The sequence below is a fragment of the Pteropus vampyrus genome, unplaced genomic scaffold (assembly GCF_000151845.1).
Source record: "Pteropus vampyrus isolate Shadow unplaced genomic scaffold, Pvam_2.0 Scaffold92, whole genome shotgun sequence".
Classification (NCBI taxonomy): domain Eukaryota; kingdom Metazoa; phylum Chordata; class Mammalia; order Chiroptera; family Pteropodidae; genus Pteropus; species Pteropus vampyrus.
Genome location: NW_011888873.1, coordinates 3,788,433 through 3,813,887, shown reverse-complemented (window position 1 = coordinate 3,813,887; position 25,455 = coordinate 3,788,433). Strand labels below are relative to the sequence as shown.

The 25,455-nt window shown below is 33.1% G+C and overlaps 1 protein-coding gene across 1 annotated transcript in view; it reads left to right on the top strand.

Moving 5' to 3' along the window:
- TENM3 (teneurin transmembrane protein 3) overlaps positions 1 to 25,455 on the top strand; it is a 426,084-nt gene that overhangs the window by 239,791 nt on the left and 160,838 nt on the right. Inside the window, exon 3 of the mRNA XM_023532882.1 lies at positions 13,224 to 13,461. Within this exon, the coding sequence (XP_023388650.1) occupies positions 13,224 to 13,461 (238 nt within the window). The remainder of the gene's footprint in view (positions 1 to 13,223; positions 13,462 to 25,455) is intronic.

Below are 25,455 nucleotides of genomic sequence, written 5' to 3'. Positions count from 1 at the left end.
CTAAAGATCACAGCTAACTCAGGAGAGATGTAGCCAGCTGTATCTTGTATCAACTGTGGAGATATGGCCTGAGGGAGACACTTTCCAGAATAAGCCCCTTGCTATTGTCCTCTGTGTTTTTGATCAGTTGTTTTATTAGATTTACGTTTTTTTAAATACAAAGTGATAAATTGTGACAACATTTGAGACTTAAAATTAGCAACCAAAGCTTTCAACCATGTGTGCATTCACACACATTTAAAACACTATAGAAATATGGATTTTTTTAAAACTGGAAAAAAAGTCTGTAGATATCACAATCTATTCCCTAATTTTATGTATAAAGAGAATCAAAACTGAAAGAGTAGGATACGTTAGTGAGAGGGCCAGGACTTAAATAAGTTGGTTTATGTTCAAAGCAAAAAAAAAAAAAATCAGATATAATGTCTCTTTTTTCCACTTGTATCCTTTTAATTTATACATAAGTAAGATTCTATTATGGCTCTGTGTCTTTAGTAAATGAAAATGACTTATTTCAGTGTGTTTGAGTTTTAGAAATTTTGAAATTAATGTCAAGACACTAGATTCCTCTTAAAATAAATTAATACTTATATTTTAAAAAGAAAACATACACTTTTGCAGCACAGTCAGCATTTGGTAGTTGATATATACTATATCCATATACAACGTATTGTCCTTACTAGGCAGATAATGTACATGCTAACTGATGAAGGCTTTGTGAACTACAGGGAATTGGCACATAGTTTGATTATATTATAATAAAGTGATTTATTAAAATATCTGGGTAAAAGCAAATGTATTCAAGACTATTTGCAAATGAGAATATAATAGATTCAAGTAGAAGGTTTTTATTGATAAGTAAATTCTAATAATACAAGCTTCACCTTAGTTTTAAGAATCATCATGATTTTCAACAGAAGGATATATTTATTGTAAACCCTAAGCAGTCTTTCTGAAACCTGAAAAAGATTTGCGAAAACAGCCTGCAATAAAAATCACACACGCTTCATAAAACACTACTTGATAGATATCACTTGCACCATTAAGAACTAAACGACAAAGGATGTAATTTCAGTTCTGGCATGCAATATTAATCGAAAGCCTTTAAAACATCTTGCTGATGGGAACTATGACAACGTGACATTGAAGAATTATGAGCTAAAGACATCTATCTTAATCAGATTTTCAAAGTAAATGCCATAAAACATAAAGTTGTTTCATTCATCTTTACATTTTCATGTTTTGGTTTTACATTTTCATTTTTAGTGTGTTGCTTTAAATGCAAAGAATACAAATTCAGTACTTAAAAAATATGAGTTCAGTATACAGTATTGAAGCAAATTTTAGCCAGCCACCTGCAGACACAGGGGTTTGTTTCTGTAATAATATACATTCTTTCCATCTTTTATGATAGTGATACATTATCCTAAGTAAACACTCTAAATGGTTATAAGATACTTTTGAAAATTAATTAGGTGTATATTTGCCTTTTCAAATTTAGAAATTACAATATTATGTTTTCAAAGATCTCCCTTAGAAATTATTTCATGAACATACTCATACATAAACATCTTTGGCAATATAGAGTATATCTATATATTCAAATAGAGCATTAAAAGAATTGAAACGGGAAAAGTCTGGAAAAAATGAGAACCTTACATTAAAGTAGCACTTCACAGTTTATAAAAATACTTTAATATGCATTATCTCCTTTAATCCTCACAACATTTATGTATAGGAGTGATTTTTACCTCCATTTTACAGATGAGGAATTGGAGAACTTAGAATATGAAATTGATTTGCTCAAAGTTACACAGTTATTATATTTCAGACAGAGAACTTAAACATAGGTGTTATGGACCTAATGTTTGTTTCTCCCAAAATTCATATGTTGAAGTCCATGTTCCATCTAGAGGTAGAACCTCGAAAGACATAATTAAGATTAAATGAGAGCGTAAGGATAAGGCCATGATTTGACAGAATTAGTGTTCTTAGAAGAAGAGACAACAGAGAGCTTATTCAGTCTCTCTGTCCGCCGTGTGAGGACATGGGGAGAAGGCAGTTAGTTGTCTACAAAGCAGGAAGAGAACGCTCACCAGATACTGACTCTGCACGACCTTGATCTGGGACTTTTAACCACCAGAACTGCGAGAAAATGAATTTCTTTTGCTTAAGTCACCGAGTCTGTAGTGTTTTGTCATGGTAGCACATGCAGACTAATTCACCAAGTCTTCTTTAATCTTCTCCACTGTAAATCTAGTGCTTAATTACTTCTTTTATGGAAAATTTTAATAAACTGGCACTAAAATATCTGTAGACTCATGAAATAAAAGATCAGAAGATCTGTGAAAGGATACCTTAGTCAAACCTGCTTCTTTTGAACTTCTGTTATGAGGTTTCTAGTGTCAGTTAGCATCCAATAGAAAGTCTCAGGTTTCCAGCTCAGCAAATCTTGCTTACCACTATTTTAAAAGGCACAGCAAAGCCTCAGAAAATACAGATCATTTATACTCTAAACAATAATAGTACCTCACATTTCTGTGGTACTTTGCAATTTACAGAACACTTTCATATACACGATCTTATTCTAATACTTGTTTCATATCTCCCATATTTAGTATTCTTTCACTGTACCATCCTGCTTTCCGTTGGTGCTGTCATTAAAGTAGCAGCAAATATCTCTTTGGAAGAAGCTTTTAGTGTTATATTCGTACAAAAAATTACCCCAAAATTATTTAAGACAGAGAAGGGAATTCAGCAAATATGTGTGTGTCAGCTTAAATTATGACTCTATTTCCCTTTTAATCAGAGAGCATCATGACCTGGTTTTCACTTAACAGATCACCCTCACTACACGTGGCAACGTAAAAGATGTATGGGTTCTACTGAAGTCTGTTGCATCTATGTAATTTTTAATGTTTGTGACAATGCACATCTCTGCCCAAAGACCATAATATGATTGGAAGGAAATTTTAAAATATTTGATTATATTTTAGTGTAAGACATTTACAGGCAATGTGGACTCCATAAACTGCAGATAACAAATATGATATCAAATAATATGCTAGGAAAAAAAAAATCAATGGCGAAGTTAATATTTTGGGGGAAGCCAGATCAGCAGGGTTGCTGGGTATTTTTTGTGTATTCTCAGATCACTTATTTCTTCTGTAGTTGCTGAAATATTTAAAAATAAAAATTAGAAAAAACTTCAGTTGAAGATTAAATCTCTTTCCTACAATTGATTACCTGTAATTTAAAAATTGTATTATAATTGTCATCAGAACTTGTAAAAAGCAGATTAATTTTATTTTGAGTTTGAAAGTTGCACCCTGGCTTTTTACATACTTGGTTTCACAAACAATTTTAATATAGAAAACTGAAATAAATTTAAATTTACTATAAAATGATTTGCACTATATGTACCTTAAGATTTTACCAGCTACACGTTAGGTAATATAGAGTGGTTTATTTTAAAAATAAAAATATTTTTAGTATTTATAACATAAGATAATATGGTATGGTGTTTATGGCATAAGTTAATATGGGGGAGTTTTCATAATATTTACATTTAAGTAAAGTATTTTTTTTGTTCTTTGTCCTTTCAATGTTTTATATGTATAACTTCAGATAAAATGATAGGTTTTTTAAATTACTTTAAATTTTTAATATTTATAACACAGCTAATGTTTCAAGAAATATTATGTATAACAGAAAGAGAATTTTAAAGCTAAAAAACTTTAAAATTTATTGCATGACCCCACCCTACACCCCCACACATACACAAGCACCATTTTTTTACAAAGGAGAAAAACTAAGACCTAGAAATTAATTGATTTATATGTAGTTATGTTTAGTTAGTTAAAGCAAGTGCTCAACCCTCTCTCCTGTTTGCTTTTCTGGTACTCTTTCTTCTATACTAGACATTTACTTCGTGATAAAGAACATGAAAAGTTTGCAAATTCTGCATTACTTGGAATATTGGATTTGCTTTCCTTACTCTTTATAAGCACTTGTCACATTATAATAGCTTTTAGTAGCCTTGTAGCCTGTCCTTATCCATACCCAAATATGTACTTCATTTATATCATATATATTCCATTTAGAGTCAATAAAATTTAATTGCACAAAAAATCAAATGCTTATTAGGTAATGAGAGGAGAGAAAAGTGTTTATTGATTGTCAACAATTCTTTTATTGTGTACTCTCTCAGGTAAAATACTTTTAAATGGGTAGAAGAATATCCTGAAACATACACCGAAATATTTTAGAGGCATTTTATTCATTTTTTTATGCATGTAATTTAGTTAAGTTTTATGTAGTTTCTATAAGAAATAATTATGCAAAACTAGGAATGTCAATAGAGAATAATATGTCTGCAGTATTACTAGTGTTAAACAAATTAAAAGATGAACTACTTTAACAAGCAAAAGTTAGCCAATTACATTTCTTTCTGCCCACTGAAGTAGGTTAGGGTATTTGACATTTTAGATTAACTACACACTTGAGCAGCAACCATAGAAGCCAGAATATCCTCAAAGAGAAGTTATTGTCAATCAAGAGGTTAGCTATTTAATAGAATAAGCCAAAAAAAAAAATAAATAAAATAAAAGCTGTCATTCAATAACAAAAAAGGATAGCAGAGATAATTCATAAGAAATGAGAAGGCGATGAGTAAGTTCATGTTCTGTATAATTTCACAGCTATAAGTATGGTATTAGGAAGTATGAAGAAAGCTGTTCTAAGTAACTGTAAAGAAAATGCTCTTCGTGACTTTTGGAACTCTTACTGGTTTTACGCTGGGCTTTCTCATTCTGTCTTTTTCTCTTTGACCTACCCTTTAATATTCAGCCATGCTTAATCTTTCTGATGCCACCTGAGTGATTTTCCCAGATCTCTTTTCCAATTCACTGGTACTCTCTACAGTTGTATCTAATTCACTGTTTAAACTATCCAGTAAGTTTCTAATATTATGACTATTTATCATATTTACACACATTTTATTTTTTTAAACTGCTTATTTTTTCATAATGTCTTATTAACATTTTTTTAAAAATTTCTTTGAAGTCTTTAATTATTCTAAACACACTAGTTTTATCTGATGGTAATATTATCTGAAGTTTTGGCAAAGGTAAAAATTCCTGCTGTTTATTTTGTCTGTAGGATTTGGCTCAGTGTGGATTGTTTCCTCTTAAACTATATAATTTTAGACTGTAATTAATTTCTTGGCTTGAGATTCCAGAACTCTGTTGATAGTATGTTTCACCCTTATACTCCCCAGAGAAGCCCAGGCCAGTGGTTAAAATTTCCAGGAGTAGTTTTGTTCCCCATCCAGAGCTGAAGACAACACAGCAAGATTCCTTATTGTTCTATTTGATATGAGAACATTTTTTAAGTCTACCCATAGACTGAGGGTATAACACTTCAAGGATCCAGGCCTTATGTAGGGGTCTCAGCAACAATTGAGGCATTCTCTCTTAATTCTTCTTTGTACATTAAAATAGTTAGAAACTGGCAGATCTCGGGGAAGCTACAGTGTCAGCTCATATGCTCTCAACATTTTTTCTTTCTGCTCTGTTTCTGGCCCATCTTCTCTTTCCAATTCATTTATATTAACCTAAAGTATAAGTTCCACTGGTGCACTGAGATCGTTGGCAGTTTTGTTCACTGCTGCATCCTCAAGGCTTGGAACAGAGCTTGGCAACTGTTAGACACTCAGTAGATATACTAAATGAATTAATTTCAAAGATATGTATTATATTTTACCAGAAATTCTGGGTATTATATAGCAAGGAAGGTGACATTTTGTCTATCTAGGTTTCCACATTGCTTGAGATAGAAAAGGACAATGGACTCTCAAAGAGAAAAAAGAGAATGCAAAGATTTAAAAACTTATACTTTGATGATTTCTTCTAATCCTCATTTCATAGAATGACCCTAAAGAAACTAAACTACATTCTCACTAACTCAGTAAGTACAGCTTACGTACAGCTTATTTATCTCTAAGGTTTTCCATACCCAAATGCCTTTATATAAATAGCCTTATAATCAGTTGTCTGATGATGAAAGTAATAAGAACAATATTGTTTATTTATACAAGATTTTATGTTTTTAAACACATTTTTAAAATTTTAATTTGATTTGCATGCAACTATCTGAAATGTTTAAGTGATAATTTGTGGTGAAAACTTTCAGACAGTGCCATAAAAATTTTGCTCTAATATGAGCTCCGCTGAGCTGTCGTCTTACTAAAATTGTGTATTTCCTTAACTCAGATTTTCCCCATTTATAAGGAAAGTTCTTGCTACTTGATGTTTCCTGGGCAAAGGAAACATTTTTATAAATAATTTACTATTTCTAGTGTCATAAAATTTTTGATTTTATAGTACATTCTTCCTCATAGCTGCTGAAAAGTAGCCAGATGAAGGAGATGTTGTTACCTAAATTTACCATTGGAAAATCAGGGAAAAGTTATTTCCATGAGGCCACTTAGTTGATAATGAAACAAAAGACTAAGCTAAATCCAAGAATTAGATTGGGATTTTCAGACTCAAAAGCTGACTATGATTAGGTCCATGCACACTGGGAATATTTACTCCAAGCTCTGGTCGCTATGGTTAAAACTAATACGGTAATAAAACACACAACAAAAAGTTTTATATGTTTTAGTGACCTGTTCTAAGAAAGAGGTCAGTTTTGAAAAAAGACCTAATTTTTTTTTTTTCTGAGACAGATAGGACAAGGTAAACATGTAGCCAAGAAGTGAAATGAGCATGAATCAGCTTTAAGATATGGAAACAAAGGCTGTAACCCATCTTTGCTAATCACCAGTAAATGGGTTTGGCTCCTTCTAAATATTTGTCTAATTCAGCATGGTCTGTCTGTCTATATATTGTAGACACTAAGAGAACAGACGGGAATCTGAGTTTATTCCTTATTCAACTTGCTGCTGTTAGTATCCAAGAGTAAGTAAGCCATAGGCAGATGAATGCCTAATAGGTGTTTGCGTAACATTGATTCTGTTTGGTAAAGTTAAAAATGTTTTTGTTTTTTTGTATTTCTCTCCCTCAGCGCCCTCCCTCTCACCCCCATTTTCCTATTACCCTCCCTCCAACGCCCTTTCCATGTCCCCGCATTTGTCTTTTGTTAGCAGACTTTTTAAACTGCAAAAAAATTATTTTAAAGCAGCACAAGTATCAGCCCCTAGCTGCTGTCTCCCTTCCAAATTAGAGGACTTCCCCGGAGACGCTTGCAGCCAACACACGACTAAGCTCTAGGGAAGGAAGAATAGTGAAGGAAGTGGGTAGGACAAAGCTGCTGGAGTAGCTGTGGTGACACCCTGCTCAAAGCAATTGCCAACCCCATTCTCCTCCTCACCTCTCATCTCAGCTCACCTTTCAGTTCCTCCCACGTGAACAGAGGCACACACAGACAAATGCACACGTTTTTATCTCCCAGCAGGCATTATTTTCTCTCCCAGCTTTCCTGTTTGAAGGTCCATTTCCACTCTGCTCCCCAAGGACCAGAGCCCAGACAGGCACTAGAGCTGAGTTGCGCACAGCGGTCTGGAGGATGCCAGTAGTAACTTTTAATTCTAAAAAAATTTAAACCGGCAAATATGCCCAGATATGTTCAAATACCAGGTGTTTCCTGCCCTCTGTTTTTTAATACTTGACACGATTCTGCATTCTTACTAGATGGGAAAAAGAGACTCAGACCAACCTGAGAACTATGAGATCAAATTCCCTCTTCTGTGGGAACTGGCAAGACATTAGTTTGTTTTTGATTCCTATGCCATTTCTGATTCTTGTTTTCTTACCTGTTAATGGAAAAACATTTTCTCTTCAGACATATTCGATTGCGTGTTCTTACTTCTCGGGATAATGTTATTAGTTGCTGACAAGGTTCTTCAGTTACTTTGTTTTCCCTCCTGTCCTGCCTTGGAGGGAGTCGTTTCTACCTTGCCATTAAGTTACCATTTAGTACTTACGAGATGTCACCCTTTCTGTCTTTTAGGTCCTTTAAATAGTATTATAAAACAAATGAAGCTCAGAGAGAAAAGTAACTTATTTAAGAAAATATCCCATGAAAAATAAATATCCCATATTTATTGTCATTTATCTCTATGGCACCTTTCACCTTATTGATTTATAACAGCAGAGTTGCTATCTAAGAAAATTTGTCAAAAATTTCTTTTCTTCCTGCTGCAGAGTCAGTTAATACGCCCTATGTTTGCTTGGAATTTGGGTTTTATAAAAATTGCTTAAACTGTAATCTGTCCTGTTATCAAATACCTTCTAAGGCTCCTAGCATTTTCCTGGTCTAATGGTCAATACACCTTATTCAGTGTATACCGTCATCCAAGTTATTACCCCATGCTGATAGATTTATTGTGACAGCCTTAAATGACACTATTGAAGAGCTAAATTGTTTGGTGATAACGGGCTGAGCAAGATGACCAAAGTCTTAGCCATCTAATATAGATTAAAATAATATAATATGTTTTAAAAATATTTATTATAATTTTTATTCCGTCTATGAAACAAAAACAAGCAACTATTAGGCTGTCACGAGTTATATGAGCAGTAGGAACTTAGGAAGAGAGAGAGAGAGAGAGAGAAAGAAAGAAAAGGAAGGAAGGAAGAGAAAGAAAAAGGAAAAGAAGGAAAGGAAGGAAGGAAGGAAGGAAGGAAGGAAGGAAGGAAAAGGTGAACTGAGGAAGGGCACTAGATAGGTATAATATATAATTTCCAGTTAGCGTGGTACCAAAAATTTTATTTTTTAATAAAGGGAAGAATGTTTTGAAAAAATTACTTATACCTTTCTAAAATATCTAATTTAGAGCATTTGTAATCATAAGCTTTAAAATAGAAGGAAAACATACTATATTTGGTAAACTGTAATATATATTATCTCATGTCTTATGTAATTATATTTTAAATATTCTATATATTTCATATAATCATTCCATTATTTGCACATCTTCAAAGGTAGATTTTAAATATTAGAACATCTGCCGTGGTTCCAAAGAAATATTCTTAAAAACCAATTTCTGGGATGAGTGACATAGTACCCTGCCTGGATGAGATTACCCTCTAAGGTGCTATTATTGCATAAATGTCACCAATCATTCAGCACATTTTTAGGAGTCTTTGAAGTACAAAGCTTAGTGAAGGTACTGAAAAATCTAAAGAAATTTAAGTTAGAGTCCCTTTCTTTCAGGATTTATGTAGTTGGGAAAATAAGATATTTTTGCAAATTACCTTACAATTAAAGGCACTATGGCAGGTGTCACTTTTCACCACTTCAACCCCCTCGACATTGACTTCTTCACAAATCATCATTCATTCAAGAAATATTTATTGAGTATCTATCCCTGTGTGGTCCTTAGAGGTTCAAAAGTGAATTAGATGTGAACATTGCCCATGGAGAATCCAACAGGGAACATGAAACTTAAAAAATTAACTGCAGTACAAAGGGGAAAGTGAAAAGAGTAGTAAAAAGGGAATAAATAAAATAAGAAAACTCAGAGAAGAAATAACTAATTTCTACTCAAAAAAAAAAAAAACTGTCATCTTACAGTTTGAAATATGTGAGTTTTGGAGATAGAAAGATGGAGGAAAATGTCTTTCTGGATGGAAGCAACAATGCACAAGGGGAAAGGTGAGGGGGACATAGTGCACACAGCAAGCTCGACTCGAACAAAGATACATGAAGAGGATTCATGGGGAAATGTTTGCAAAAATATTTTGGAGGCTATCTTTGAACAAGCATAACATTCACTGTTAGAGTTCATTATATGTTTTATAGGCACTAGGAAGCCATTTGGAGTTTTCCATAGTAAAATGACATGTTCAGACCTATGTTCCATGAACATTAAACCTGGTGACTGTGAATCTAATGGCCCATCTATAACTCAGTCATTAAATCCAAAACTTCTTCTCAAGTCAAAGCTTGTATCAATGGATTCGCTTAAAGCAAAGACTGCAGTTGGTATTTTGGTTGCTCTTATGTGGATCTGCCCACCTTTATTAGGTTCTAAGTGCTTGTCTCCAAGTCTAGACACTGTTCTCTGTATCCTCATGTCCATTTTGAACCTTGGTCATGAAACTTTCCCTGGATATCCAGTCGTTCTTCCTATGAGGACTTAAAAGAGAATTTTCCCTCTATTCTCAGTACCAATAATAGTTACACTTCTCTAACCAAATTTTTTGATCTTAAAAACACAAATCATGTAACTCATCACATTTTTCTTTGTTTTGGAAACTAGACGATTTAGAACCAGATTTGTGTCATTCTTTAAAATATCTATAGAACTATACAGCAGGCATTTTCTCCACTAACCTCATATCTGGCTTTATTTTATCTTTCCCACTTTTGGTTTTCTGTTATTCTTTCTTCCTTTCTGACTATGTTTAATTTTATTTTATCTTGTTATACTTTATAAACTTAAACTATCTTGAATAAGTTGGTATAGATAAATGCACATTCCAACTACTTTTATATCCTGTAAGCCCGAATCTCTATAGCTAGCATTGGCCGCCAACAGAATCCTCAGATTTTGCTTCTCTTTGTGGTCTGCTGCAGAACTGAGATTTCTGGCCACCCAACTCAGGCTCCGCACTTACTCTGTTCCATCAGATTTTAGACTAACCCTAGCTTTCATTCGGATTTGTCTTATTGGTGGGTCTCCTGATTATAGTCAAGTCAAATGAGGTCCCAGCAGACCGTACGCTGAAGTAACCTGGACGGACAGCTGGAAAGAGCACAGATCTTTTCACAATGTCTTGTACATTGTAAATACTTTCTAAACACTTGCCAAATGAATGAGTGAAAGCCACAGCAGCACTACTTATTTTTGAAATGTTTAATGGAATCTTTTTTCCCATGTATCGAAATATGCGATGACAATAGATCTAAAAATCATTTAATTTTCAATGCCAATCTTAATATCCATACTACTTTATCATTTACACAGAGCTTTCACCTGTTATTGATAGCACATCATTGGAATCTAGAGGCTTGATAACAGTTTATGGAATGGATGACTAAGTGCATGAATGAATGAATGCATGAGTACATTTCATTGAATTCTTAGATCGGACTAACACCTAAATGGGGTAATGGAGAAAACTGAGTCTCATTGTCTTGATGCCTGACAGGAATTAAATTTGATATTTTGACTTCTATTACATTGCTCTTTCCTCTACATAGTATAATATCTAATATATATCATTACTCTATATGATATATACGTAAAATAATACCACTCTTTCATGAAGCCATGCTTAAAAACATGGAGTCATCTGACTCATCCCTCTCCTTCTTTCCAGGCATAATCTTAATACTTTTTTTCTTCTAAATGTTTTTCTCTTCGTTTCCATTCCACTGACATCAGCCTAGTCTAGACCCTCATAACTGTAGCTATTCTATCACCGTATAAGCAACTTTTTGAAATGTTCCTTGAAGACATCCATAGAGATTCTAATCATATGCACCGATGCTGGGGAAGACAAAGCTAATTAATTACTGCATGTACCTGAATAATAAATCTCCCATGAATTTTTAATTGTTAGTTTCATTTTTTTCTAACACCATTAAAACTATGTGCTATCTTAACCCTGCCATTCCCTCAAAGGAGAATTTCGATTTAACTGAGATTTAGACTCATAATTTTTCACAAGCACCAAAGCAATGGACCAAGCAAGATGTCTATAGTTTTCGGTATGGAGATCTTCAAGAATAGAGACTGTACAAGGAAGCAACTCTGTTTTGTATATTTAATGCTGATATCTCTGCCCCTTATTTCAAGAGTAAGTAATTATTACTTGTTCAGTGATATGATATGGATTATTAGAGACCCCTAGAAACATGCAGTAATTACTGCTATTATATGCTATAGGAGGAGTTAATTGTTGTACCCTGCAAAGAGGTTTGATAGTGTATATTCAAACTATTAGATATCATGTATTCATTTCATGCAACTAGAATTACAGTGTTAGACTATATTATTTGGCTTAACAATCACTGCTGGAGTTCACATTGTGGATGAAAGATAGTCCATGTGTTTCCTATTCTCTTTTAATACATGCATTTATATTAAGTGTGATTTAATACATCACTTTAAAATTATATTGCACTTTGAACTACATTTAGTCAAAAACTGACATTTTGTGTGGGGAACTATAATAAGTTTAGCATTAAATTAAGAAGTAATCTGTCTGTTTGCTAAAGTGTAGTATTTGTGAATTCTAGCATGTCTAAAGCTAGATAATAATATTGAAAAGTAAGTCTCAGATGTTACAATACTTTGTGAATTTTAACTTTTGACTTCTTAGCTTTAAAGAATTTTTTCGTGGTCACGATCTAGCATTGTGTTTATATCTTGAAGTTGCCAGATTTGTTATGATTCTGGTTTAGAACAGAATATTTGTGTCACTGACATAGTGGCATGAGTCGCTCTGGTCACCTATGACTTACTCCAAAATGTAGTTATACTGCTTACTGTGAAATTGGAAAATCTGCTCTGTGTGTGTTCTAATGGATGTAACGGTCATTAAGTATATGAGTCTTCTGACGTTGTAATCAGATGTGATTCAGTCTGTTAAATATCCATGAAACAACATCTGCTTCACAGAGTGACCTTCTGCTAAAGAATACTTAGCGTCTATTAGTAGATCACAGTGCCGATCTGCCTTATTTGGAAGGCACTAAACTAGAGTAGTCTACCGCTGTTTAGCAACTAGCTTGTAATAATTTATTGCAGTTAAATAAAGCTTAAAAAAACTCCATTAAATAATTATAGGGATTATATGCATTTCAAAAACCTTTGTGTTCTACCAAAATTACCCATTTAATTTCAGGGTTGGTTTGTTAAAAAAAAAGCTGAAATCTAAAGGCACATTAGGGGAGCTGTCAGATGCTGTTTTCTGTAGGTGTTAATAAAACCAGATGAAAAAAAAATCTGAAACAAATTAAAACCAAAAGCAATTTTACCATCTGTTGTATATTAATTAGAACTTTGTGTATCAAGGGTAAACTTGCTCTTAGAGAATGTCACTGAACATCCGCTTAATAGAATAATATGCAAATTTATTAGGTTATGGATTTACATGCAGTTTTTGTTCTAATTCATCTATAGCAGATCCCAAGAAAGTAGTAGTGTGCATAGGGGTATATATCTGTAAATGTACATATATAGATAAAGTTTTCTTTTCTCTTTTCAGAGCAACCTGCAAACAACCAAGGCCAGTCCACCCTGCAGCCTTTGCCACCTTCCCATAAGCAGCACTCTGCACAGCATCATCCATCCATCACTTCTCTCAATAGAAACTCCCTGACGAATAGAAGGAACCAGAGTCCGGCCCCGCCGGCTGCTTTGCCCGCCGAGCTGCAAACCACACCCGAGTCCGTCCAGCTGCAGGACAGCTGGGTCCTTGGCAGTAATGTACCACTGGAAAGCAGGTAACTTGTATCTGTGACATTTTCAGATCGCTTGATTATTAGGACCACACGATGGACATGCACAGAGAATGCCCATTGTACTATAGTCAACAAAATTTAAAGATAAACTCGTTCAATATTTTTCTTACAAAGAGAAACTTATCACATTTATATACTCTGTGTTTTGTCTTCTCGAAGAACAATTCTAGATTATTGGTAAATTTTTGATTTCCGGGCCAATGAACTTTCCTCTACTACCATTTTTTTTCTTATCTGCAAATTATCAGACATGTGGAGAAAGGATAGAGATGTAAAATGTGATTCTCAGTCCCACGGTTCAGTGAACATGTTTAGCATCTACTTGGTGCTGGACATCCCTACTTTCACAGACTGCACTGTGTCCATGACATCGTAAAATCATAGTGGGCTCCCAAGTATGATACGTTAGCACAAGTCAGTGACCGTTTGTTAAGGAAATATCTGTTTTCTTACAGTCAGTCTGAGCGGGGTGGACCTACTCTCTGAAGTTCCTTCCAGCATTCTTTCCTACAACATTCCATTCATTCTTAGACAATTTTATTAGGAAATTCTTCATTTTGTTGAATCGAAATCTCCCTTTCTGAAACTTCTATCCTCTGGTTGTAATCATGCAACTGGTAATAGGTAACCATACAAAATTATTTTCCCCCATTTCCGTGTAATGGCTTCTCTTACTCTTCTCTTCCTGGGGCTTCACCAGCTTCATGCTCTTTCTCTGTGCACCTACTGGTGTTTCAGTGAGCTTCTTAAATTAGGCCTTCTAGCAGAGGTTGGCCTACAGGTGGCAACTCATTCATATAGAAGTATAGATCAGTAAGAGCTGTTTTGAGCTAATCCATTTCATTACTGAATATCCCCAGGTACAAAAACTTTTACCTTCTTTCTTCGGACAGAACCTTAATAGCCAATGTTTCCTTTATATCGAGTATTACACAAGCAGAGTGTAGTTTCCTACCTCATTGCTCTCTTATTGGACCCTTTGCAGCTAAGTTCCCCTAACATCTTGTTAGTATTTATTTCTGCCTGGCCCTAAGCTTCCTTTAGTCTCAGAGGAAAAGAATCATCACCGCATAAAAGCTGTAAAATAGAGGACTCTGGACTTCCTGGGAGAATGTCTCCTTAAATGCCCTGCTCTGTAGAACCCCTGGTTAATGTCAGCATTTAAATTAGCTTCTGGATGAAGAAATAGGTCTCACAATGAATAAATTACTATGTTTTTTATTTGCCACTAAATGCATGATCTAAACCAATTTTGCCCTGAGGATGAGCTAGCAGGAGGTCCTCATAGTTAGCTATCAACAATAAAAATCTTTTTGTCTTTTCTTTTACTCTTGATCTAAGAACTAGATTTCTAAGTACTCTTGTCTTTTTATCTGCAGTGTCGGCTAAGAGTAGTTGAGTTTTATGGTTTATTTTGTATTATTGAACACTCTTCTGGGAGAAATTAGAAAGAGAGTGTACAGGAAAAGTAGGCAGATGTCAAATTTCTACACTTAAAACAGAGCCATGTATACAGATTTTTTTCCCCTAAGGTTATTAGCACAGAGCTAAATTTATCCAGTGTAATTATTTAGCACACACTGAACAACTAATCAACACTGATTCACTATTGTCATTTGGAAAAATTTTATTAGGAAAAAAGTAATTTTACAGTTGAGTCATCAAATTGAATATGGATAATTGCATTGTAGTTGACAATAATTGTTTTGACAAATATTTATGAAATATGTCAAGTTAAGTCATCAGAAACGTGTTTAATTTTAAGGATGTTATATATAGCACAAAGTTTCCAAAATTGTGAGTGTCAGTAGGAGAATTGCTATTCCTTGAAGTCATGTCTATATTAAAGAGATTTGGAATAATCTTGGTGAAAGAGAGGATGTATTCTTGTTATTCCTCATATTGTAATAATGAATTTTAGTTGGCGAGAAGTTAGGAAAGAAAATAGCTTTTAGGAGGGCAACCTATTGTAGCTTATATTAATTATGTGAAATGGTAGCTGATTTCTCTATATTCAGAGCATATAAGAAATCACTCTCAGGGCGATATCAAAGAAATATCATTCGAAACTCCGTTACAAAGCAATGGTATTATTGAACAACCCATGGAATTTCATTGTGTGCTTTTGTGAATTGACATGGGAAGAAAATCTACCAGATGATATTATCTCATATAGATATAAAGAATAATAAACCTAAGATTTATATATCATGTTTAAATTTTTTAATTTGTGGTGTAGTTTTATTTTCTCATTTTTCATTGTTCACATATAATAATATTGCTAATCAAAAGACATGACATTGCCCCTTGCGGGTACTCAGTGAATCAAGCTAAGCAGTGATGTGAAAACCTCTCACTGCACTGACACTGTACTATTGTGGTTTCTTTAATAGTCTCACTTGGTTGGAACTCTTGAGGTGAAGAACCAGTCTTATTTACCATTGATTTTTCCTTTTTTAGTTAAAATTCCCTATTGAGTATGATTCTCGGCCTCGGTATCAGCTATATGAACAACTTTATCTAGACTTGTGTCTGCCTTTAATAAGTTTTGAATCTAGTGTATCATTTCATCTTTGGCAATTATTTCTATTTATACATATATTCATTTTATTGAGTTTCACTTTTCTGAAACTGTCATTTAAAGGATGAAGCTACAATTATTTCTATTTTTACATATACTCATTTTACTGATTCTCACTTTTCTGAAACTGTCCTTTAAAGGGTGTAAACCATAAAGTATGAAATTCAGTTATGTGGAGATAAGAATCTATCTTTTTCTCTTTGTCTCCTCTCCTTTTCTGCTTTCAGTGTATATTGATGGTGGTTGGTTATCAATTAGCATCTAAAAATCCATGAAAATCTCAGTAACTTGTGGACTTCCAGTTTATCTAAATTGATAGAGATGACATAAAAGATTTTCTACCTTTTCCTGTTTCAGTGTAGCTTTCATTTTGATTTATTAAAAAGCATTTTTTCCCCAGCAGTTTCTTGCTTCCATAAAAATGTTTATTTCCTTTTTCTAATTAATTTAACATTTGCCGCTGCTGGAGACAATCAATATTATTGTGTACTGTATGTTTCTACCCAGTAAATAGAATAGTTCTGGTCTATATTCTCCAGTGAGTTTCAGCTCTCCTAGAGTCTCATCAAGATCCAAACAAGCATTTGCAATTTATAAGCATGTCTTTATTATTTCATCATCGCCTATAAATAACAGTCAGTGCCTGGATATAACAGCAATACTCGCTTAGAATTTTTCTTAATATTCCTTTTCTTTGAGCTCACTATTTCTTATACTTTCTATATTTTACCGGTAGGCCATTTGATAGCCTATAGCTTCTCCTTTGTTTATTTTATACTTTGGCTGCTTCAGTGCTTAATAATAGCTGCTATTAGACTATAGAGCAGCTGAGGAAAAGCTTAGACCTGACCCAGGAAAGCACAACACTTAAAGGGTATAGTACAGTAACTCTCACTGAGAAGCCCTGACCTTCAGCAATTGTAAAGTTAATTGCCTGCAAGTTCCTCATTTATATATATGAATTAAGTAGCCTAGCAGTTACCTATTAGATGTTAACAAAATGCTTCATTTGTAGCCATTTAATAAAACATTTATTAAAGTCTTGTTTTATTATGAAGTCTACTTTGGCATTGATAGTTCATTAGTTATGTTCCCACAGCTTTTTACCTTGTAGTTCAGTAATGCTTTGCTAATTATTAATGTATGAAATTGCATATTAAATTACCTTTATGTTATTGCATGTTTAATTTAAATATCGAGATGTCCTGGGCTGCTTTAATATGAAGTCAATTGCTACATCTTTAAAAAAATAAAAAGCTAAACAGAAGTATAATTTACTAAACTAAGATAGTCTCATTTTTTCCCCCACTTTTACCTTCACTCCAAATGGTACTAGAGAAAGGCAGAATAATCATATGAGCATCGGGTCTGAATCAGCCTTGCCAGTTAGAAGTCTAGGCTGCAGTCCACACATCGTGGCCTTAGTAGTACCAGGGGAAAGCTTTGGCAGTTGAAAACTTGCACATACCTCCACCTACGTGCTGATAACCAATTACCGTTAGCAAGATACTAAGTAGTAAGATCCTCTGTAATTGAAGATAATAAGTAAAATATCCCTAGGAGGATAATCCACTGACTTCTGTTTACTGATTGATCCCACGCCATTTGATTAAAGGTAGTTTGGGGAGACTCAAGGGCACCGGTGGGGAAAGAGAATATCACAGAATATAGAAAAGACGTGCAAAAATGAAGAAGCTAGGCTTGCTGAACAGAAATTGCAAAATTGAACCTGGGCCTAGATTAAGAAATTATTGATTAATTTTTGAGAGTCTCATCATCTCCATTTGTTAAAAACAAACAACAACAAAAATAATAATAATAAAAAACTTGTAAACTCATCTAAAACTGTATACTGATAAATAGTAAAAATCAGTTGGACCCTAAATCTTTTGAAATATTTCACCTTTAATAACTTATGGTATTTCTTAAAAGGCCTATAAAGGGTTACGTGTGCATTTGTAAGAGCAATGGGAAGAAAGAGAAAGAGGGAGTTATGATGTATAAGAATTTGCTAGGAGGTGTTTATATTTAAGGCTTATTTCAATTTGTGGCTTAAAAATTTTTTGTCTCAGTGAGAGGAGGATAATTCAGGAAGCTATTATGGTCCTAATTCAGTGCTTGTGCTCTATGGTGACCACATAATTTATCATCAAACCAGGACAATCTGAGAGCGAAAGGGGAATAAGAGCAGTTACACTGGAACTACAGGCATAAACTGAGGCTGTCCCGGGCAACGAGGGACGTGTGGTTACCTTACTAATGTTTATTCCCAAGAGTAAAGTTGCTTTTAAGCCCATATTATCTTATACCTAAGGGAAATAATAAGATAAAGATCAAATGTAAGAGGCAGTGGAAAAGCAGCCATTAGTTGAATACAGGTGTAACTTCCAACTTGAACTTATCTAGTTTCTGTTGCCAACTCATAGCTAATATTTAACACTTTGTCATCCACTCCACAGAAGAAGCTTCTGTTAGTTACCAAAATATGTAACTCCTAAAATAATACGTAAAATATCTGTATTCCTCACAATATCAAGAGAATAAGAGGGGACATATTTTGAAGTCATCGTACTGAATGAATTTTTTTTCAAAAAGGTCAATCTTCATTTTTTAAATGTAAAATGTTAGCTTTAAAGGTAGATCATATATTCACTAAAATATAAAACAAAGAGAAATTTGGTCCTGAATTTAATCAAAGAATGAATATCCATGTGTCTCTTGGAGCATTATAATTTGGTTTCCAAAACCATTTCCTTACACTGAAATAGAGACCTCATTCTAAAATAAAATATGAAATAAAGATTCAGAGATGATTACTAAGCTAAGTGAAAGCAAAAGCATGATTTTTAAATGCAAGATTATTATTAGCCAAATGTAATGCTACAACCTCAACTTGGTTGTTTAGCAGGAATCAGGCAAATAATTAAAATTAGTCTTTCCAAAGAGTTAATGTTGATATATGTTCTTGACAAAAACCTGTTAGATCTAGTAGGGATACAAGCACAGTGTAGCATTATGAGAAGAGCATGTGCTTTGTAGTCAGACAGACTTGCTTTCAACCCTAGACCCATCATTTGAACTATGTAATTATCTACAAATTATTGAAATCTGAGATAGATTTCAACACAATAGTAATACCTACTCAAAATACTGTTGTATGTATTAAATGAAATAATGTAAGTAAAGCACCTAACACATGATAGGTGCTCCATAAATGTTTTCAAAAAATGACGTCAGAATCCTCATCCTCATCCTCATCATCAGAGCCATTGCATAGGTTAAGATAACCTAATGGCTTAACAGTTGAACAAATATCTCTTATCAATTAGTAGCTCTCTGTTCTCCAATGGATAAAGAAAGTATTTATCATAACTGGAATATTTATAGGAATAAATAACAAAATTATCTTTATATGTTAGATAGGCCAAGCCTGAACCATAATTTTACCAGAATAAAATTTTGGGTTTTTTTTTTTTTTACTATGCCTGTCACTTAATAAAAAGTAGGTGAATTTTTGTAGGTAAGAACCACAAGTCTGCTAATTTTGTTCTTGAGAAGAAAAAATATCTTAAATTATAATGAAAGGCAACTATTCATATGCTTGAAACATTTAATTAACTAAAGTAGTAAATGTTTGGAATGAATCAGTAAAAGCCTTTGATAGATGCATTGTCTCCACATCAGTCAGAAGTTAGACCCCCATTTTATTTAAGGTATTTAAAGCTTTAGGTATCTTTTGAGCATGATGAAGGTACTATACAATAGAGTAGGAGTGTTATTTTGTTTAATTGAACCATTTTTTTTTAATAGCAATCAAGATACCAAGGAAGTATTCATTAATCATTTGCTATAGGCCTAAATGACTTTTGAAAGCACAATTTTAATAAATTGTGAATACTATATACTCTGATAATGTTTGGTTTGGGGCAACCAGCAATCTGTGTAAAATATTCATAAATGATACCCTTAATTTCCATAATAGCTAGGGAAATGAAATCTTAATGACCTCTAACACATTTCTAGTCACCTCTGTGAGCACGGTCAAAGCAGAAAGTCATCTGTACCATTATTCTGGTCGTAGCTAATGACTGTGATTAAATCATAATCGTTTTCTGAATATGATTTATTTATTTCCGCTCTTCCTCTTCCTCATCAACTGTTTTGTGAGTACATTTTTATACTTTTTATACTCTTCACTAATGTTGTCTGTGAAAATACGTTTTTCAGTCCTCCTTCCATAATGTGTTTATCTCTACTTAACCTCATTACTACATGGCAATTTTATCTTTTCCTAGAATTAATTTTTGTCCAATTTTAGAACTATGTGTTTTTCTCTAAAATTTTATCCTCTAGTTTCATTACCAATTAACATATACCCTATCAGAGATAACTGCTAATCTTTTCCTATGTTTCTTCATTTTTCCTTGACATACTTTTGCCTGTTTTATTTCTTTCTCCTTTCATTTCAAGCCCGAGGTAAAGCCCGTTTTCTATTACACCATTCTCAGAACCCTTTCTTCTTAGCCCATAAGATTAAATTCTTGGATATGCAATTAACCAACTAAGCTTAATAAATTCTATTTGATAACCCCTCTGATTTTTCTCTGACCCTCTTTATGATTTCTTAGCATCTCACCTCATGTTCTGAGCCACTTAAAAGGCTACTACCAGAAGTCATCTTGTTCCAATTACATCCTGCACTAATATAATATTGCTTCTTTCTGGTCATGGAATACTAGAAAAAGCATTGGTTGGGGGACAGACAGATCTGGATTAAAATCTCAACATCCTACTAGCTATGTAACCTTGAGCACATTACTCATACATTTTATCTTGTTTTTTTAGAAAATGGGTTTGATAATATTTCACTAAAATTTTATAAGGATTCATTGAAACGTCATATATAAAGTGCCTGGCATTTTATTTTGTCTCTGACGCTACACATTTAAAGGTAAGATCATTGATTTAGTATTTATGAAGGAAAATGACAACTTCCAAGAACCTAAAAGTCGACTAATTTTTGTGAACAATAGCTTTTTCCGCTTTGGAGATAGGTATTTTTGTATTGTGAGAATAATCACTATATTCTCAGTTTCACTGAAGTGACTTCCTAGAAGAAATGAACTATGAAATCAATTTTCAAATACAGAATTTGTTTTTAAAAAAAGTAACAATGATAATATGGGGAGGGAACTTTCCGAGGTGGGGCAGTGGTATTTCATAAAATAAAGCCTGAATGCATTCATTCGTTCAGCAGATATGTATGACAGTCTTATAATGTGCCAGTATGAAAAACTCAAGTTTGTTAGAGATGACTTGGAGAAGTTGTGACTATTGAGAAAAAAATGGACTCTATTTCAAAACAAATTTCTTACTTGGAATTACTCTTAGAAATTATCTAATCTTTTTCATTCTTTTAAAGACCAATTGACATTTAATAAGCTGCCTGAGGTCACGTGACTAGTTAGTGTTAGCTCTTGTCTAGATCTCAAATCACGACTTCTAAATTCATTACCTTTACTTTTAGTGTCTCCAGATTTTTTCTGTTATATCTGAAAGGAAAAAAAAAATCATTCAATCCCAAAATACATGTATTTGTTGAATTATAAATCTTACAGATGTAACAATGTACTAATCTTATATACATTATCATGCATATATAAAAATTGAAAGGATAAAATGAAATAAATAATATTTTTAAATAATATTATTTCAATATTAATTTTATTCATTTCATAAATTATTTATTAAATATAAATTTACAAGATAATTACTTATCAAATATTAGTCATACCTTAAGTTTTTCAATCCTGTCTAACATTTATATAAACTTTCTATTGACAATTAGTTATATATATTTAAGTTGTACATGTGATTTTTTAAGTTGTACATGATGATTTAATATATACATACACACTATGAAATGATCACCACAGTCAAATTAATTAACACATACAGCAACTCACATAGTTACCTTCTGTGTGTCTGTGTGTATGTGTGCGTGTGTGCGTGTGTTAAAAACACTCAAGATCTACTCTCCTAGCAATTTCAAGTATAAATACAGTGTTAGTGACTATAACCACCAGGAGGTATATTAGATCCCCAGAATTTATTCATCTTATAACTGAAAATTTGTACCCTTCAACCAACATCTCCCCATTTCCCCTGACTACCACCACCCCACCCTCAGCCCCTGGCCCCAGCAACCACCATTCTCTCCTCTGGTTCTATGAGTTCGACTTTTTTAGAAATCTGGCTAATTTCTCTAATGTTCTAGCAAACTAATTGAAAGTGATCGCATTTTCACATTTTTAAATAAATAAGAACAAAACCCACTAAAATACCATGTTTTGCACTTTTAAGCAGTTTAGAAAATTGAAAATTGTTATGGATGTCTATCATTGTTCTTGGCAACAAAATCATATATTGATGGAATATTTCCAAATGTAAGTTTTAAAAATATTCTCTCTGGACTAAGAGTATGTTTAGAGAAGCAGTACTTTCTTATTCATTCTTGAATACTACCTATACCTTGAAGAGACAGAAGACAGATTAATAATTTTTTCAGCTGGTAGCATATTAATGACAGCTATTTGTCATTACATAAAAGGTCAGCAAATTTGAAACCTTCTTCTTTTTATATATTTTACTCATTTTTAAGGTTTATAACTCTTTGAGTACTTTGCAATGAGCTAACTGGCTAATCTTTAAGTGGTTAAAAACGGTTAAGATTACTCCACAACTCATCCCTAAGTATTATGAAAAGTCTTGTATTTGATCACACACAACCTGCAAAATCTAAAAGGTGAGGACATAACTATCAACTCCTCTACTTGGCGAACTCTTACTCTTCTCCCAGGATGGCTCATAGCCATTAGTGACTCTCCAACAAAAGGGCTGAGTGTAGGCTCCACTATCATCAATGTATTAAATATCATAAAAGCTTAATAGATAGGTGATACATACAAATAGAAGTGTGTTTTAAACAAGAGTTAAGGTATATACCTTATATAGAGACTACTACAATATTATATAACTGGTTAACAGCAAAGATTTTAGGACAAAAAAGGCCTAGCTTTGTTCCTATATAAACTTTGACATATTAAGTCTCAGTTTCCTCGTTTAAAAAAGTAGATTTTGAACACGTACATACACACAGTGGGGATTTTGTGAAGGTTAAATTAGGTAATATTTGCACACAGTAAATAGGTGTTCAGTAAGCTTTACTTAACCACTTTCCACTCTTTGTACTGGTTGTTTTCTGTTTTGTTGTTAAATATTTCTTGCTCACTATCACACATCTGATTGACTAGGATACCTTCAACATCTCTTACAAACCTGAACTTCTCTTGTTCTTCACATACTTATCTCTATACCTGAAATTCTTTATCTAGATCACACTTCTCAAATTTATAGAAAGAACTTTACTGAACAATTTTAAGCATAGATGGCCATCAATAATTAAAGGGATTAATAATTAAATAGATTAAGCCTTATTCAAATAGCACATAGCAATTTTAAGATGTTCTTTATCATGTCCATTTTAATTTTAACTTATTTAGTATGTAATAACTGCCAATGGTAGATATAATTGATATCTTAAAACCTGTAAGAAAATACCTAGTATAACTCATGCATTTGATGACTACGCCATTGAAATATCTAAAATGTAAAGCAAAGACTGTTAAACTATTTTAACCTTCTTGATAATGGTAAAGAAAACTCCAACATATTTTCAGAATTAAATTGCTCAGTTGTCATTCAGTTCTTAATGCTCCCAAACAAACTCTGTAACATGATTCTGTGCTTGATTATAGACACATCTAAGTTAAAACGAGTCATAATAAAAATATTTTCCTTCCTGCTATAACCCTATATGTTTTATACAGCTGTAGTTGTACTTAAATTTTATGTTATATATACATCTCTCAGTTAAAACTGAGAAGTAAACATGGAAGATAATAAAGAATTCTTTAAAATATATTTCCCACAAATCACCTTAATACTCTCTAGAATTCTGCCTCCCAGTTTTCAGAGATCAAGTAACACATATTGTTGTACTTACGATGAACATATTTGTGTATTTAATATAATTACAAGTTGATACAGAGGTAATTGCTAAAATGCATAATTTAATACATTTATATTGCAATTTTTTGGTAAAATATTAAAAACAATTTTTGCCTCAAACCACTTTTTATACAACCTCTAATAGCATATATTAATTCAGGTAACAGTCGTGAAATGTATCTTGTTTATAAGCTTTTCATTTAAGACATTTTTCTTGCTGAGATCACCTGGCGTGAAAGTTGTCCAAAGATAATAGCACATCAGTTCAAGAGTGTAATAGATTTGAGATCGCAACATGCTATCAGCACAAAGAAGTAGTTTATCAGTCTCACTAACTCACTGTGTCGCAGCTAGAATCATTACATATTTGTTCTTTTGTTTTTCATCAAAATATATCATTTACATTCTAATGTTGATTACTCACTTGGGGGATGTTTTCATTTCCTTGTTTAAAATATTTTTCAAAGTGTATACTATAATTTAAAGTTTATTTAAATAAAAGAGTCGTTTTAATTAGTAGAAGTCTAAAATATTTTCTTTTCACAATTCAGGGGTGCATCGTGTATTACTATAAAATATTTTCAATTAAATTTGTAGTAAGGACACCTTTATATTAGAAGCAAAATAATGAATCCAGTTTGAACAAGCCCTGGCCGATTTTTAGAAGATGTATACGCGCATACACACACATGGCACATGCACCTTTCCTAGACTCGTCCTATTTAAAAATTAGCAGAAATCAAATTAACCAAATGCAAAGAGAAAAAGGTTTTAAGTTTAGTTTATTGTTACTCACTCTAGGTGAACTGTATTATTTCTTAAATGTTCCACCTTTTTATGAGCCCTTGAGACAAGCCTTTTCAGTTTTTAGATTTTATTTGCTAATTTTTATTGTTATAGCTTTTGTCAAGTATTACTGCCACCACAGTGGTTATCAAAGAAGTAATTAAAAACTAGTCCTTCAAATACTTTTGACTTTACTCATACCAGTTAAGTACTCTTCTAGGTTCTCCTGTGTCCACCTTTGAAAGTGTGTTTTAAAATGGTATCTAAAGGATGAAAGAAAAAACTTTCTCTTTAATTACAATAATGAGATTCAGTGTGAGATTTTCTTTTCAGTTATGCTAGAATTCTGCTCCCTCTGAACCTCAGTAAGAGAATTTTTCATGCTGCTGTATTGTAAGTCAGAAGCTACCACCTCTACAACCCTTGTCAGGATGTGGTAGTGCATCTTCTGTGACCAGTACTAGGAACATCACCTCGATTGTCACTACTTTGTCCTCAGCAACTTACAAAGGAAGAAAAGTTGGGGAAAAGGCATGTTG